At 42.0% G+C, this 15,377-nt stretch overlaps 1 protein-coding gene across 1 annotated transcript; it reads right to left on the bottom strand.

Annotated features, from left to right (window-relative positions):
- Positions 1-3,824: 3,824 nt before the first annotated feature.
- LOC119737818 lies at positions 3,825-14,946 on the bottom strand. Its single transcript, XM_038212437.1, has 7 exons — positions 14,650-14,946; positions 13,047-13,157; positions 12,059-12,117; positions 10,876-10,974; positions 9,361-9,506; positions 7,231-7,537; positions 3,825-5,591 (listed from the first exon to the last, which is right to left on the bottom strand). The coding sequence occupies exons 1-7, from the start codon at positions 14,681-14,683 to the stop codon at positions 3,888-3,890; spliced, it is 2,460 nt and encodes an 819-aa protein (XP_038068365.1). The 5' UTR covers positions 14,684-14,946; the 3' UTR covers positions 3,825-3,887.
- Between the last annotated feature and the right edge of the window lie 431 nt (positions 14,947-15,377).

The raw sequence follows: 15,377 nt of genomic DNA, 5'->3' as shown, positions 1-15,377 counted from the left end.
ATGGGAATCGTTATTCGTTTTCCGTTTTGCTTTCGATATGGGAGGGGGGAATCGTTATTCGTTTTCCGTTTTGCTTTCGATATGGGAAATGGGAATCGTTATTCGTTTTCCGTTGAGCTGTCGAATAGGAAAGCGGGAATCGTTATTCGTTTTCCGTTTGGCTGTCGTGATGGGATTTTTTATTCGAAGTCCGTTATCCTATTTTGCGCGGCAAATTGGAAATAGGTTAGTTATCCGTTGTTCTTTTTGCTTAGGAATTTGGAAACGGGTTTCATTGTTCGTTGTTCTTTTTGCTTAGAAATTGGGAAATGGGTGAGTTAGTTCGTTTTTCTTTTTGCTTAGGAATTGGGAAATGGTTTATCCATTTCTCTTTTTGCTAGCCTTAGGAAGTGGGAAATGGGTTTCGTTATCCGTTTTTCTTTTTGCTTAGGAATTGGAAAATAATTTCGTTATCCGTTTTTTCTTTTTGCTTAGGAATTGGAAAATGGGTCTCGTTATCCTTTTTTTTTTTTTTTTTTGCTTAGGAATTGGGAAATGGGTTTCGTTATCCGTGGTTCTTTTTGCGTGGGAACTGAAATGGGTTTTGAGATTGTACTTGACACCGTTAATTGTGAAGAGCGCCTCCTGTTGTTTGCGGATGATATCAACATCCGAAGTGAGCAGACAGCTCATGGAAACGCTTACTCTTGGACTATATATTAACCCTATAAAGTATAAAAACAAACAAAAGTCATGGTCACCTAAAAAAATGCTTTAATTGGACATTGACTCAAATTTTAGGCAGGTATTCGTCACAATTCGTGTTGACAAACATTATTTCATTTACGGCACCGCAAAGTGATGACCACAATTAATGTAGTGCGTTTTTGGTAGGTTTTTTTTTTTTTACAGTGTTTCAAACAGTACATTGCTTTTGCTATATATATTTATGATTTTACGATTTCCTCTCTGATTTCAACTGAGTTTGGTTGTCTTGTCATAATGAACTATTGTACTATAAATTCAAGGCAACATACTTTACTATGAGATATCGCCGGCAACCGAGTGTGTTTTTTTTAGTAATAAAAGTTATTCGCAATTTTTTGGATATGATGTTATTTTTCCATGACTCTCCGAATTTGAAAGTATTGTGTTATCAGGAGATATAATTTTAAAAAAACGTTCATTGACGATTCACTTGTAATATATTTCTGAATACTGAATTTTAATTTTCGGTATAAAGCAGTCAAATTAACAAGTAAATAAAGCATTACTCCCCTATCAACTGGATGCAAAACTGTCTTTATCATCATTTTCTGAAGTAATTCATCTAGTTTCTCCTCACAATAAAATATTCTGAAATCGATGTCAGACTTTTGTTTACTAAGCTCTGGAGAACTATTTGATTTTTTTGTTAAGCTCAACATTTGCATTTTTCAATTGCTTTTTCTATAAACATCTACGATCTATCACAAGACTACCGTTTATTGATCTAAAATAAAAAAAGTAGACTGCATATATAAACTCTATTTAAACAGACTTGTCATGCTTCGAAAAGCACTTGTACAATGTAGAGGGTGGATTTTTAATTACAAACATCAGACGTTTGCCTCTTCAATATAAATAGATCTGCTCAAAGTTTGCACTGTACATGTTCAATCAAAGTTGGGGAAAGAATGTGTTGGGAACAATATTTGTAGCAATTCTTTTTGTCCAACAGCTATCGGTGTCAAATACCACATCTTGGTTTGGGAAATAATTACACTTTCAATAATTATTACAAGGTTAACACTTGATATTTCATTTCTTTCTGTGGTGTAAATGATTTTTTAGCTTTGAGGTTTTCGGAAAGAATGGATAAAATGTCATGGTGCAATAAAGATTTATACCTACAGTGTGACGTTTCGAACATGTCTGAGCCTTTAATAAGTTTCATTTTTTTGTTCGAAAGAACGTCTGGCTTTGGTTTACCTTGGAAACAATGTAATTCACGGTAGCATAAAATGGTACAAGTAGAGCGCGTAATGAATATGCATGACTATGACGTCACTAGAAGCTCATGAGTAATATATCACGCACAGTACTGATAGATATACATGTAGATGCACACTGTATGTGCTGCATCCCACTTACCGATGATATCACATTTAACAAGTCCTCTTTCTCTACTGTCGCGCCGCCACCCTCTAGTGTCGTCCCACTTACCGATGATATCACATTTAACAAGTCCTCTTTCTACTGCCGCGCCGCCACCCTCTAGTGTCGTCCCACTTACCGATGATATCACATTTAACAAGTCCTCTTTCTACTGTCGCGCCGCCACCCTCTCGTGTCGCCCCACTTGATGATCATCGGTAAGTGGGGCAACAGTAGAGGGTGGCAGCGCGACAGTAGAAAGAGGACTTGTTAAATGTGATATCATCGGTAAGTGGGACGACACTAGAGGGTGGCGGCGCGACAGTAGAGAAAGAGGACTTGTTAAATGTGATATCATCGGTAAGTGGGATGCAGCACATACAGTGTGCATCTACATGTATATCTATCAGTACCGTGCGTGATATACTACTCATGAGCTTCTAGTGACGTCATAGTCATGCATATTCATTACGCGCTCTACTGTGGTACCATTTTATGCTACCGTAATTCACATTCTGTCTTTGACAATTGAACTTGACAGACCTTAAATGTGACTTTTGACTGTTACGTTATGAGTACCAAATCAATATAGGTCTCTGGACTATGTTTAATAGCTCCATGTCTGGACATAGTGCGGCCACCATTTTAAATTTTAATCCGTAATGACCTTGAACTTTAACCAAAAGGGTCTAAAATCAATAGGCTTCTACTTGCATCCCAAGACCAATAAATGTACCAAGTTTGAAGATGATATGCACAGTAATTCTGGAGATCTGCTGCAAAAACTATTTTAATTTGTAACCTACAATGACCCCTTATGGGGTCCACATGTTAAAAAGGTACATGAACATGCACCTAGACAAGAACAGGCAGAAACAGTATGCTCTTTCAGCACAAACAAATCTAGTTTCTTAAGGATTTTATATAAGTTGACTTATTGAACAAAAAAATTATAGTGAATATCAATATTTTCATTGTATTTTACAGAAATAAAAATGCTGTAACAAACTGCTCCATTAAAAAAAAATTCTAAAAGAAACATTGTGAAGTAATAAATTTGCTATATGGCAATACAATTCTCATCCTATTTTGAAGTTCAAATATTTCTAGTCGATCAATTCATCATTCAAATAAAAATAGTGTAAGCTGAAATTCAAGACTACTACAGCAAGATAAAGGCAAGTTTAAAGGAGTGTAGTTACTCATACTGTTCGCAAAAATAATAAATGAATTCATAAAACATTTTGCAAAATATAATATATTCTGAATTTAAATTTTCATTTACAATATTTCAGCAACTGTCCGCACGTTTCGAAGTGAAGTTTTATGACCCAAATCATGCTTCAATGAGTTGTAGAGAGGTTATTCACGTGCAAACATAAAATGTTTGCAAAAGAATTTACACTGATCTTCCCTTTTCACACTAGAGCCTCTTGACCCGGGTTGAACTCAACCCTGGGTGAACTCGTGCCACCCTGGGTTAAATATTGATTTCTCAAACCCCGCATCGTTTCACAGGTTTCATGCAAATCAAGCTTATCATGCTCATTACTACTGTTTAAAACCCTGGCCAGAATTTCAACCCGGGTTGAAAATCACAACCCTGGTGTGGAGCGGGGTTGAGTTCAACCCGGGGCGAAATCAATCTCAGGGTTGACGCAGGGTTGAAAATCTTTTAAGTGCGAAAAGGTGCATGTTTTCAACCCTGCGTCAACCCTGAGATTTGTCTAGTGTGAAAAGGGCTCAACATTTTCTATGTTGACTTGCATCCATCAACGCTTGTTCTTCTTTTTGTCTGGTCTGGTTCTTGGTAAATTTCGCTTTACTGCAGGAAGAAGGGCCGTTTTTGCAGCAGCAACAGCAGATGCTGCGGCAGAACGTCTTGTGCCGTTTCCAACTGCAGCAAGGGACTTCTGTTGCTCGCTGTGCACAAGCCTTGCGAAGAATGACCCCGGTTGCATTGGCGAGCTCATGCTGGCATTTGATTGGCCCGCAGCAGGGGATGCCGAGCTCTGATTGGATAGAATATCCACCTCATCAGACTGCGAGGACTGGTACCACGCCTCGTCGTCACAGCCGCTGTACAACAGATAGGCGGATTCGGGGGACCTTACCTCTGGGATCTGACTAAATTCAAATCCTTGACGTTGGGATTGGTTTATCGTGTTGACATGTTCATCGTCTGGTTTCCGTTGCCACAACCCAGTCGTCGGTTCGAAAGCGGCATTAGTGGCAGTCAAGTTCCCCATGTTCTTGGTGGGTGTAAGAGTGCAGGACAAGTCAAGGGGTACAGACTCTTTGCCAGCTTCAAACGCAATGGCTGAGTTGTTCACTACTGGCTCGGAATCACTGACTATTATTCCACGCAACACATCAATTCCACTGCTGCTTTTTCGTTGTCGTTTGGAAGATTTCGAGGTCCGTTTAGATTTTCGTTTTCGTGATGAGTTTAGCCCGTGGGGCTGGGTCAAACAATCTTGAGAGTCACTGTCACATTTGTTATTACTGTTGTTGTTTACATTTGCCAGGTTGGATGATGCAGCACATGATCCATGGCCCCGTCGACTTTCAGTGTTGCGTTTAAGTTCCTGAACAGAAGTCTCAGCTGTTGGGCTGCGTTTGTCTCGACTGGCGGTTGAGTTGTTCTTGTGCTTTTTACTTGTCTCAGCGTCCTGCATGTGACATAGCTTCTTCACGTTAATCACCGCCCCTCTGCAGCCATGCCCCGCCCTCCCCTTTCTGTGTTTCTGCCTCGTCTTACATTTAGCCGGTTCAACCCCCAATCCCGACCCTTTCTGTGGTGTACTCGTCTCACAAACACTGCCCTCATGTGATGAATTGCTGCCATCTCGTACAGACACCATGATGCAATGTTGACCAACTTGACTCAGACACAATTCGCCTTCCTTCTCACAAGTGGCATCTTCTTTCTCAGCATTACCACTTTCATCATCATTTTTAGCTGCTTTGACGGACAACTTCTCAGGAACAGTTTCACAATTTGTATTCAATGTCGCGGTGATGCTTTTACTTGAAACGTTTTCAGAAGCCAGCCGTCTTTCCGGCGATCTGAGATCCAAAGCCTGAATGTCACGCCCGCTTTGTCTGTTTCCAACAGCTCCCCTGATTGGCTGCTGGGAAAGCTGACTGCAACTTCTGGTCATCCTCATTGGCCGAGCCGAGGATTTCAATGGACCAATCACAGTGGAGCTTGCTGGCACGGGTTGCTCCATTATAGCCATGGGTGTGTTTGGGATGGTACACACAGCTGCGTTGCTTGTTTTCTGGTGTCCGAAAGTCAGATTTCGGAGGCACGCTTGTTGTAGTCGCTGAGCCTGTAGCAATTCCAGCTGCAGGCGTAGGCGCTGCTGTTGCTGTAGCAAGATGCGTTTCTGGATGTCCGTAGGAGACTCCCTAGCTCCTGAAGAATTGACGACACCCCCAGGCAATGAAGAGTGTAGGAGGGACGGTGGAACCTAGACGGAAATAAAACATTAATACAAGTGAAATAAAACAGGTGTTTTTAATTGACCTATCCGCTCCGTTCACAAGTACCCCCTCACCGGCAAAGGAAGAACAGTTGGGGGTGCGCGGCCACTGCGTGTACATAGAACAAATCCCCTGGTGTACGCGCGTCACACACAAGGAACGGTGCGCGTCAACCAGCCAAATGTACCGCCCATGGGACGTCGTTGTTAGGTAGGGCAGTTTGGGGCAGTACAGGGAATAACAGACCGGGCGGTTTGGGTAGTACAGGGGGTAAAAGGCAGGGGGGTTTGGGGCAGTACGTACAGGGAGTAACACGCAGGGCGGTTTGGGGTTGTACTTGGGAGTAACAAGCAGGGCGGTTTTGGGCAGTACAGGGAGTAACAGGCAGGGCGGTTTGGGGCAGTACAGGAAGTAACAGGCAGGGTGGTTTGGGGCAGTACAGGGAGTAACAGGCAGGGTGGTTTGGGGCAGTACAGGGGGTAACGGGCAGGGCGGTTTGGGGCAGTACAGGGAGTAACAGGCAGGGTGGTTTGGGGCAGTACAGGGGGTAACGGGCAGGGCGGTTTGGGGCAGTACAGGGGGTAACGGGCAGGGCGGTTTGGGGCAGTACAGGAAGTAACAGGCAGGGTTGTTTGGGGCAGTACAGGGAGTAACGGGCAGGGCGGTTTGGGGCAGTACAGGGAGTAACAGGCAGGGTAGTTTGGGGCAGTACAGGGGGTAACGGGCAGGGCGGTTTGGGGCAGTACAGGGAGTAACAGGCAGGGTGGTTTGGGGCAGTACAGGAAGTAGTAGGCAGGGTGGTTTGGGGCAGTACAGGGAGTAACAGGCAGGGCGGTTTGGGGTTGTACTTGGGAGTAACAAGCAGGGCGGTTTTGGGCAGTACAGGGAGTAACAGGCAGGGTGGTTTGGGGCAGTACAGGGAGTAACAAGCAGGGTGGTTTGGGGCAGTACAGGAAGTAACAGGCAGGGTGGTTTGGGGCAGTACAGGGAGTAACAGGCAGGGTGGTTTGGGGCAGTACAGGAAGTAACAGGCAGGGTGGTTTGGGGCAGTACAGGGAGTAACAGGCAGGGCGGTTTGGGGTTGTACTTGGGAGTAACAAGCAGGGCGGTTTTGGGCAGTACAGGGAGTAACAGGCAGGGCGGTTTGGGGTTGTACTTGGGAGTAACAAGCAGGGTGGTTTGGGGCAGTACAGGGAGTAACAGGCAGGGTGGTTTGGGGCAGTACAGGGGGTAACGGGCAGGGCGGTTTGGGGCAGTACAGGGAGTAACAGGCAGGGTGGTTTGGGGCAGTACAGGGGGTAACGGGCAGGGCGGTTTGGGGCAGTACAGGGAGTAACAGGCAGGGTGGTTTGGGGCAGTACAGGAAGTAACAGGCAGGGTGGTTTGGGGCAGTACAGGGAGTAACAGGCAGGGCGGTTTGGGGCAGTACAGGGGGTAACGGGCAGGGCGGTTTGGGGCAGTACAGGGAGTAACAGGCAGGGTGGTTTGGGGCAGTACAGGAAGTAACAGGCAGGGTGGTTTGGGGCAGTACAGGGAGTAACAGGCAGGGTGGTTTGGGCAGTACAGGGAGTAACAGGCAGGACGGTTTAGGGCAGTACAGCTTTGGGTTTTCAACCAAATGCTTACTTGGTCATACATCCTGCGACTCATATCAAACTCAGTCAGCTGATTTCCACCGACCAATGGCTGACCGGCAGGCGACGTCACAGTCACAACACGAACCGATGGCGCGTGGGCGGTGGGTTGAGTAACAACTGACAATCGATGGGGTGATAAGACACCAGCTTGCCGGATACCAGTTACAGGCACTTCTGTCGTCGGGTTGTTCTGGTGAGCAGACAATCTCAGGCAGGTGCTATGTTGCAGTAACTGTGCCGTGCCGGGCATCACGGTGTTGTTGCAAGTGATGAGGAATTTGTTGTTGCGAGCTTGTCTAGAATAAAAACAATTTGAAATGTGCTAACCTGTTTTTAGTTGTGATGCAAGGTCCCTAAAGAACAGGCCTGCAAAATCTTTTGAGGACATTCTGCTTGTAGATTTCACCAAACAAGGAATCCCATTGAAGCTCCTGTAAGCCATCGATACAACGAGTTTGTAGAAATTAGGCATTCATTTGCCTTCAAATTTATATTTTTTAATATCTTGTGCTTTCTGTGCTTGATATGAGCTTAATAATAATGTTTTTGGAGCAAAAACCTGACAAAGTTAATGAATTTTTTCTATGACAGAATTATGAATGGCGGCAGTTGGGCACTAATTATCACTTTAGTTCAAAGGAAGCACAACAAATAGGCAGAGCCACAGTACGAATGTCTGATATAACTTGCAAATTTTATGTGACCCTGTGCGCCAGCCAATTGGACTGGCCTTTAGAAACGTCATATATATCGATCAGAAATGTGGACTACGGTATGCTGTGGATCAGCGGCGTAGCCAGGATTCTCATCCTAGAATTTTTTTGGGGGGGGGGGGCTGGATGTTTCAATGGCATGCCGTGAATTCTCTAACAGAACACCCAAGCTGGTTCCTGATCTCTCGTATCTAAAAATTTTTCCTGATGAATGACTACCACCAGCAGGGAACAATTAGTACCACTTGCCTGAGCGATTCCTCAGAGGCCTAAAACACTCATGGATTTTGCATAAATTAAATATTTTAACCAGATGACGTTACACTGGGCTCAGTCAAAGATACACACTGAAAATCCTGGTTTAAAAATTTAAGGGCCCAGGCTTTTACAAGGGAAAATCATCGCAATAGGGGGGCCCAATTTCACCCGTGCTGAAACTACACAGGTTTTTTTCAACGGACACCCGACCTCCGTAAAGGGGAGGGGGGCCTTGACACCATCTTCCCAGGGGGTGCTCAAAACCGATATCATGGGTCATGTACGTCAGATAATAGCTAGCACTATTCGCTTTACATATGACGTTACAATAAACAGCCACTCACGAAATACAGGGTTTGGGTGTGGAAAAAACACATAAATGGTGGAAAAAGGGCACTTTATAATGCTAACTCAAACGACTGTGATTTTCTCTGGTTAAAGGGGCACTAGGTCCTGAAATCCCCAAAAATTTCATGTTTTGGATTGTTTACTTAGCCTATTTCAAACATGTGGTTGAAAGGAAACCAACCTAATGTCTAACCGTTCCCGAGAAAAGAGGAAAAATCCCCGGTTGTTTACATCGGACACGACGGAGTACGAATACATTTTTCATGTCGTTCCCATACAGTGTATGATATACACGTTGTGTGTCTCGGGAACCGCGGTGACCAATCACCAATGCAAAAAATGTGGTTTCTTCAACGTCCGCAAAAGGCCAACGCTTTACGAATGAAGTCACAACTAGCATCCAAACAGCTCGAATTTATGGGGTCGCAAAAGTGGACCGCGAAATTCGTTCTCGCACGCATAATACAGGAATAACACAAAAACGCCCAGTTTTTAAAGGATAGTTGTGTGGGTGTTTGTATCCTAATTTTAAATGTTCTTTCGGATTAACATCATCTCGTTCAAAGCGCGTTTTGTGGCCCAATTGGGCTGTTCCAGGACCTAGTGTCCCTTTAAGGACCCTTAAAAGAAAAAAACACGAACAACACGAAAAAAATTGTATAAAAGTAAGTGCAGATCTTGGACTGAATATATTCAAAGTGGTAAAAAAAAATGATAATATACAGTATATGGATATTTCAGAGGTTCTTTTTGAAAACCACTTAATAAACCAAACAATCTTGATAAGTGCCAGTCTATACCTCTCTTCTTCAATTCTTCCGATGGTGACCGGCAGAGAGGCGAGTGGACAGCATCTGTTGGTTACCCTGGCAATGACATCGAGCAACGGATGAGCAACATTAGGAAACATCCTCAGCAGATGAAAGATGCGATTCTTCACTAACAGCTATCCAAAGAAATATTTTGGGGATCAAATAAAAAACCATAAACATCAACAGAAATTGCGATTGCAAGTAGAAACTGAAAACTTGTGTTAAAGATAGTACAGTGGAACGCTGCTATAACGAACATCGCGGGATCCACAGAAAGTGTTCGTAATAACCATCGTTTAATACGGGCGACTCACAATAGTGCGCCTCCATGAGTTTGCAATGCATTGGCCAATCACAATGCGCAAAATTAGTCGACTTTTTCCAAACGCGCATTGGGTCGACGAATTTTGCGCATTGTAATTGGCCAACGCGTTGCAAACTCTTGGAGGCGCACTATTGTGAAACGACTATATTGGTATAGCGATTTTGAATCGCCGGTACGCTCTTTTGACCAATAGTGAACTGGCATTTCTCACATACCGCGGCTGCACGAGGAGTCGTCACGAAATTTTAGCAACTGGTTTTCCCTTTTATTCTTTGGGGAAATAATAGCCATCTATCGCTCTTCAACATTTAAACATGATGTAACCATGGGTGGTTTGATGTTCAGGAATTAAAAGTGACCCCAATAGCATTTAATACATCCGGTAGATTTTTTGTTAATCGGTTGACTTTTTTCAACAACAATGTTCGGTACGTTTGTACATTAAAACCGGGAGCCACTGATGATGTTCGGTACAGCCGAATGTTCGGTATAGCGGTGTTCGTTATAGCGATGTTCCACCGTATATACAACATTTGCAAACATAAAAAAAAAAACTTCCAAATTAATGATGAAATACCTTACTTGACTGTAAGTGAATAATAGTCTCAAGCATCCTGTAAAATCATGGCACCTGGTGTGCTGTCATTTTCAAGAAAAGTGGAATTTTTGTAACGATTCCCCAATGATGACCAGCCGACCATCGTTAGATTAAACTGACTTTTATCAAATACTGCCCCCAGTTTACCAAATTTAGTTGCAATCAGTTACATATCCGCAAACGGGCAAGCCAGCTAGTCTGGTTCCTTGACCTGACAATTCCCCGACATCACAAGTGCTCCGTTTCGTCTGAAGTAGGGTCAGGGAACCAGGCTACAAGAACATTTTTTTTCTTGATTTTCCCCAGCATCTTTGAACCGACAATGTAAACAGATCAGTGTATACACTATTTGCTATAAAATACTAAACCCCAAATCCATCCATTTCAGAAAATTAGAGCAAATGTTGCATATTACCTTTAACGATCATTGTGTATGTCACCGACCTTTTAATTTAGAGCCTTTTAAATAAAGTATATTATTTCCAGTCCATATTTAAGTTTTCAAAAAGTGGGGGGAGGGGGAGGGGGGGGCAAAGGCGCCTTGTCCCCTCCCCACTTCCACTGCCTTTGATGTCTATACCTGCTCATAGTGCTCCTCAATGTTGGTTATTGACAGATCCACTTCACACAACAGTCCAATCAACAGACGGAATTTCTCCGGTGTAGATGCGCATTTAGCCTGGGAAGAAATAACAGAAATGATGTGGATTGTTAGCGTGACATTTGTAGCATTGTGTGGAAGGAAGGGAAGGGCCAGCTTTGCAGGAATTTTTTTTACAAAAGTTCCAATAACACAAAGAACCAAGCATTTGCTTCCTTTTGTGAACATTATACAATGTGTCAAAAAAAAACCAAAATGTCCCACTTTTGATCCTAAAAGGGGAGTGTGTGGCCTAGTGGTTAGGGTTCGTGACTCATGATCAGAGGGTCCGGGGTTCGAATCCAGCCGCTGGTCATATATTGTGTCCTTGGGCAAGGCACTTCACCCCCACTTGCCCCTCTCCACCCAGGAGTATAAATGGGTACCGGCATTAGCTGGGGAGTAACCTGCGATGGACTAGCATCCCATCCAGGGGGAGCAGAAATATTCTCAGTCGTTTCATGCTACTGAAACCGGAGATAAACGCCGGCCTGATGAGCCACATTGGCTCGGGACAGACTTTACTTAACTAAGAACTAATAAAATTGTTTACCAATGGAAATAAACCAAAATTTCAGATCATGTACACAAGGTATGACAAATTTTATGGAGTGAGTTTCATCAGCTTTGTGCAAGAGGGTGAGATTTTAAACGCCATACGAAAAAAAATACTCACTTTCAGAATCTGCGACTTTCGACTATAGGCGCCCTCCAATGTCGATACAGCGCTGGAGACGGTGGCGGAAGGCACATGTTGCAGTCGCAAGCTTCTGAAGGAATGCAGGATCACCCCTGATGTCATTGCACACCTCCTCGTTGGTTTGGCGCAACACAAGATCGAGGAGGTGTGCAATGACATCAGGGGTGATCCTGCATTCCTTCAGAAGCTTTTAGCCGCAGCACGCACCTTCTGCCATCGTCTCCAGTGCTGTATCGACTTTCTGAAAGTGAGTATTTTTTTTCGTATGGAGTTCAAATCTCACCCTCTTGCACAAAGCTGATGAAACTTTTGGTTTAATTCCATTGTTAAACAACAGAGCTATTTTGGATCAAAAGTAGGACATGCTCTTTTTTTTTGGACACGTTGTTGAAACTTACTGGAATGTAAAGATTTAATTCTTACCTTGATGACATTAAGTATGTTGACGATTTCCCCGACATCATTTATACTGACATCAAATTCTGCAAGATTTAGTCAAATTCAAAATTGTCAATTATGCCATCAAAGATGCACAGATTTCAAATGGGGGATTTTTATAGAATTTGTTTAAAGACGTGTTACCGTGCTACTTTTGAGTTTACCTCGAAAACTAGATCTGTTTTTTATTGAATTCACTTTTTGCGACATCGACTGAAAAAAAATCCACCTACGTTTATAGATACTGAATTATTTCTTTCCAAAAATTTGAATTAACGGCTGTCAGACAATAATTCGGCTCTTCAGCGCGGGTTCTTGTGCCCAAAATGAAAGCCCTTATTCAGTGGGTTGAGACGCCCGAAATCGGAATATAATACTTTTCGTTACAAAACATAAAATTTGAAAATTTGTCAGGAGAAAACACATCTATTTATGAAAAGCATCAGGTATATACACCTTTAAGCAAGTTGAGGTACTTTTACGGTAATATGCGCATCTTGTTCACGGGGCAAAATGAATACATGTTGCTGAACACACCATGACGTGGAAGCGCAAAAGTTTTCGATTGACGTGCGTACTCACACAAACGTGTATTCACCGTCGATCGTGGACGTCCTATTGTCCCTCTTTTGTTTGTACTTTAACTTTTTAGGAAGACTCCCATAGGTTTTGTATACGACCCCAATCGCGGACGTATGCTGAGAATCATGGACAATATTGTTCTCTTTTGTTCTCTGTTATTTTTTGTCCACGGTTTAAAAAGATGAACATATACAACAACACATACTCTTTTTGCCCCATGAAATTGTCACATATTAACAGTAAAAGTACTTAAAGTTGAACACGAGGTGTGTATGTATATGTAAAACAAGCTTATGCCAAAGTGTCACTGAAATTGTTGTTTTGGATTCTGCCAATAAATATAGGTGAAGGAAAAATCTGCCACGAAAAAAAAATGGAAATATTTTTCTACCTGGGGATAGGTATTTACTCAGCTGGTTCTGTAGTTTCAGATCCATGTTGCAGCCGGAGGATCGACCGCCAGCCAGATTCAAGTTGGACTGAGTTGAGTGAACATCATTTTCTGGGGAAATAAAATAATAATTTATTCACCTAGGGCTAAACCTATAAAATCCATTTACTAGGCCTAATACCAAGTTTGAAATTTTATGCAGAAAATCAAATTGTACCAGTACTGTATTTAAGCCCTACTTGTATATATCCATTCAAAAGAAATTGTTTTAGGAGAGGGCATATGAAATAATAAGGCCATGGCAATAAGGTGTGTCATGGTAATGTGCGCCATCTTGTTCGCGGCGCAAAAAGAACACAAGTTGCTAGACGCTTGAACGCTTGTTGACTTGGAAGCGCCAAAACTTTCCAATGACAATGTTTACACAGAACGCGTGTAAAATTGCCCATGAAACACCTTATCGTTACGACAGACGTAACGTGACTTTCAACTGCTATCATTACGACACTGTCCTGTTCCCTGACGTAATTGACCTATCGCGGTAGAATCGCGTTAGAATCATGTCAACGCAACTTGTGAAATATTGTCCAACTACATGATATACAAATGGACGCAGAACACGCAAAATCTGAGACAATAAAACTTAGAGTAGGCCTACACAAATTAAATAGGGTTGTCAAAGGGGTGTGGCTAACTTGCAAACGGCGATAGGTCAATAGTATTCAACGTCACGATCTTTGGCCGTTGGAATCAACAAAATCGTTGTAGGCCTATGACTTTTTTCCCTATTTAAAAAATCCTCCAATTTTTAAAAAAGAAAATGAAATCTACTTAAATAAAAAGAAAAATTTGATTAAAACCTGAAACTTAAGAGCTCTATTAAAGTTTTTTTTTTTCAAATTCCGAAACAATAGTATTTGAAAACTGCGTTACGGCTGTCGTAACAATAGCCACTACAATTTTACAAAGTTAAACTGGGTTCCAGAACTGGATTTTAAACATGAAGCCTACTTTCAGTTTGGCTACCCATGCTACCTGTTTAGTTAAGAATTGATGACACTTCTTCTCCGAGTTCTAGGTTTAGGCCTTCTACTCTTGAATTAAACTTATTTTATAACTAGTCTTTTATATGGAATAATAAAGCCACTTTCATGACTTTATGTGTTTGGAACCATCTAGGCTACCCGGTGCATTGTTCGCTAAAGTAACAATAGTCATAGTTAGCTTGAGTAACTCCAGCTTAACAAGCTCATGATCAGTAAGTCATAGTGTAGAAAATTATAGCCAGCTTCTTTTTGTGGAAACAGAGTATGGTTTTGATTTAGGAGTATTAACGAAACTTGTACAAAATAGAGGTGTCCTAAACTACACGATTGCCTTTTTCCCATCGATAGTTGCCGGTCACTCACTGAGAAATATTGGGCGTATAATTATACGCATAAGTACGCTTTGAGGCTAAAGCATGCAGTGAGTAGTGTGGACAAAACATGCCATGAAGGCCTGCACAACTTCAGCTTCACAAGATCAGACACAAGTCAAAATTTTATCGCGATTTTTCCCTGTAAGATAATGATTTATGTTGAAATCACAACATCAGTCTTACCTTTATCCTTTTCACTTTGAAGATTTCGGCTCATCGTGAACGAATCTCTTGTAATTTTCGGTGATTTAGTGTGAAAAAAGAACCACCTAACTCTAAATCTTGATCTCGAAACGACACAACGTAGATTTAACACATACACCTCGCAACACACTCAATCAATCAATCAAGTTTACAAAGTGCATGAAGTGTATTCGATCGATTCTTTTGAAATAACGCGGAAGCGTCGATTGTGTTGAAGGGTGGGCGTACTTTTGTAAATGGCTTATTTAGCAAAATATTGCCGAATTGTTCGAATTCGCACTAAAGAAACCATGTTCATCATTCTTTTTAAACGTTAAAATTATTGATTTTTTAAATATCACAAAATATATAGGATTTAATTACACGGACCCACGTTACGGACTACCCTAAATATGAATAATGGAATACTCCTAAACTTTATAATTTGCATATCAGAGCGCCATCACGCGACCAAATTGTTTTTTTTAACCTGCTCAATTATGTTTTTGTACAAAATAACTTTTAAATCTTAAACATTTTTTTTTTTGGGGGGGGGGGGAAACCACTTCATGCAACACTTTAGTCTAGTAACTTTTTATGTACGTTTTCATTAAGTTATTTTTATGAAGGTCAACTTTAAATTTAAATTTGGAAATTTCTTAAGCATGTCTAATATCGAACTTCAAATAACCTAAATAAAAGCCAGACAGAAATTTTTGTTAGAAAAA

Source organism: Patiria miniata, unplaced genomic scaffold (genome assembly GCF_015706575.1).
Source record: "Patiria miniata isolate m_02_andy unplaced genomic scaffold, ASM1570657v1 HiC_scaffold_10, whole genome shotgun sequence".
In the NCBI taxonomy this organism is placed as follows: Eukaryota; Metazoa; Echinodermata; class Asteroidea; order Valvatida; family Asterinidae; genus Patiria; species Patiria miniata.
The sequence above is the reverse complement of the archived record's forward strand: the minus strand, read 5'-3'. Positions and strand labels throughout refer to the sequence as shown.

Bases quoted from the DNA above. Each gene is read 5' to 3' on its own strand.
- LOC119737818 (XM_038212437.1), bottom strand. From the start codon at position 14,683: ATGAGCCGAAATCTTCAAAGTGAAAAGGATAAAG. The intron at 10,975-12,058 runs GTAAGAATTAAA...ATTTCTTCCCAG, and splicing joins ACATACTTAATGTCATCAAG to GCTAAATGCGCATCTACACC. The intron at 5,592-7,230 runs GTAAGCATTTGG...ATTTCCGTCTAG, and splicing joins GTCGCAGGATGTATGACCAA to GTTCCACCGTCCCTCCTACA.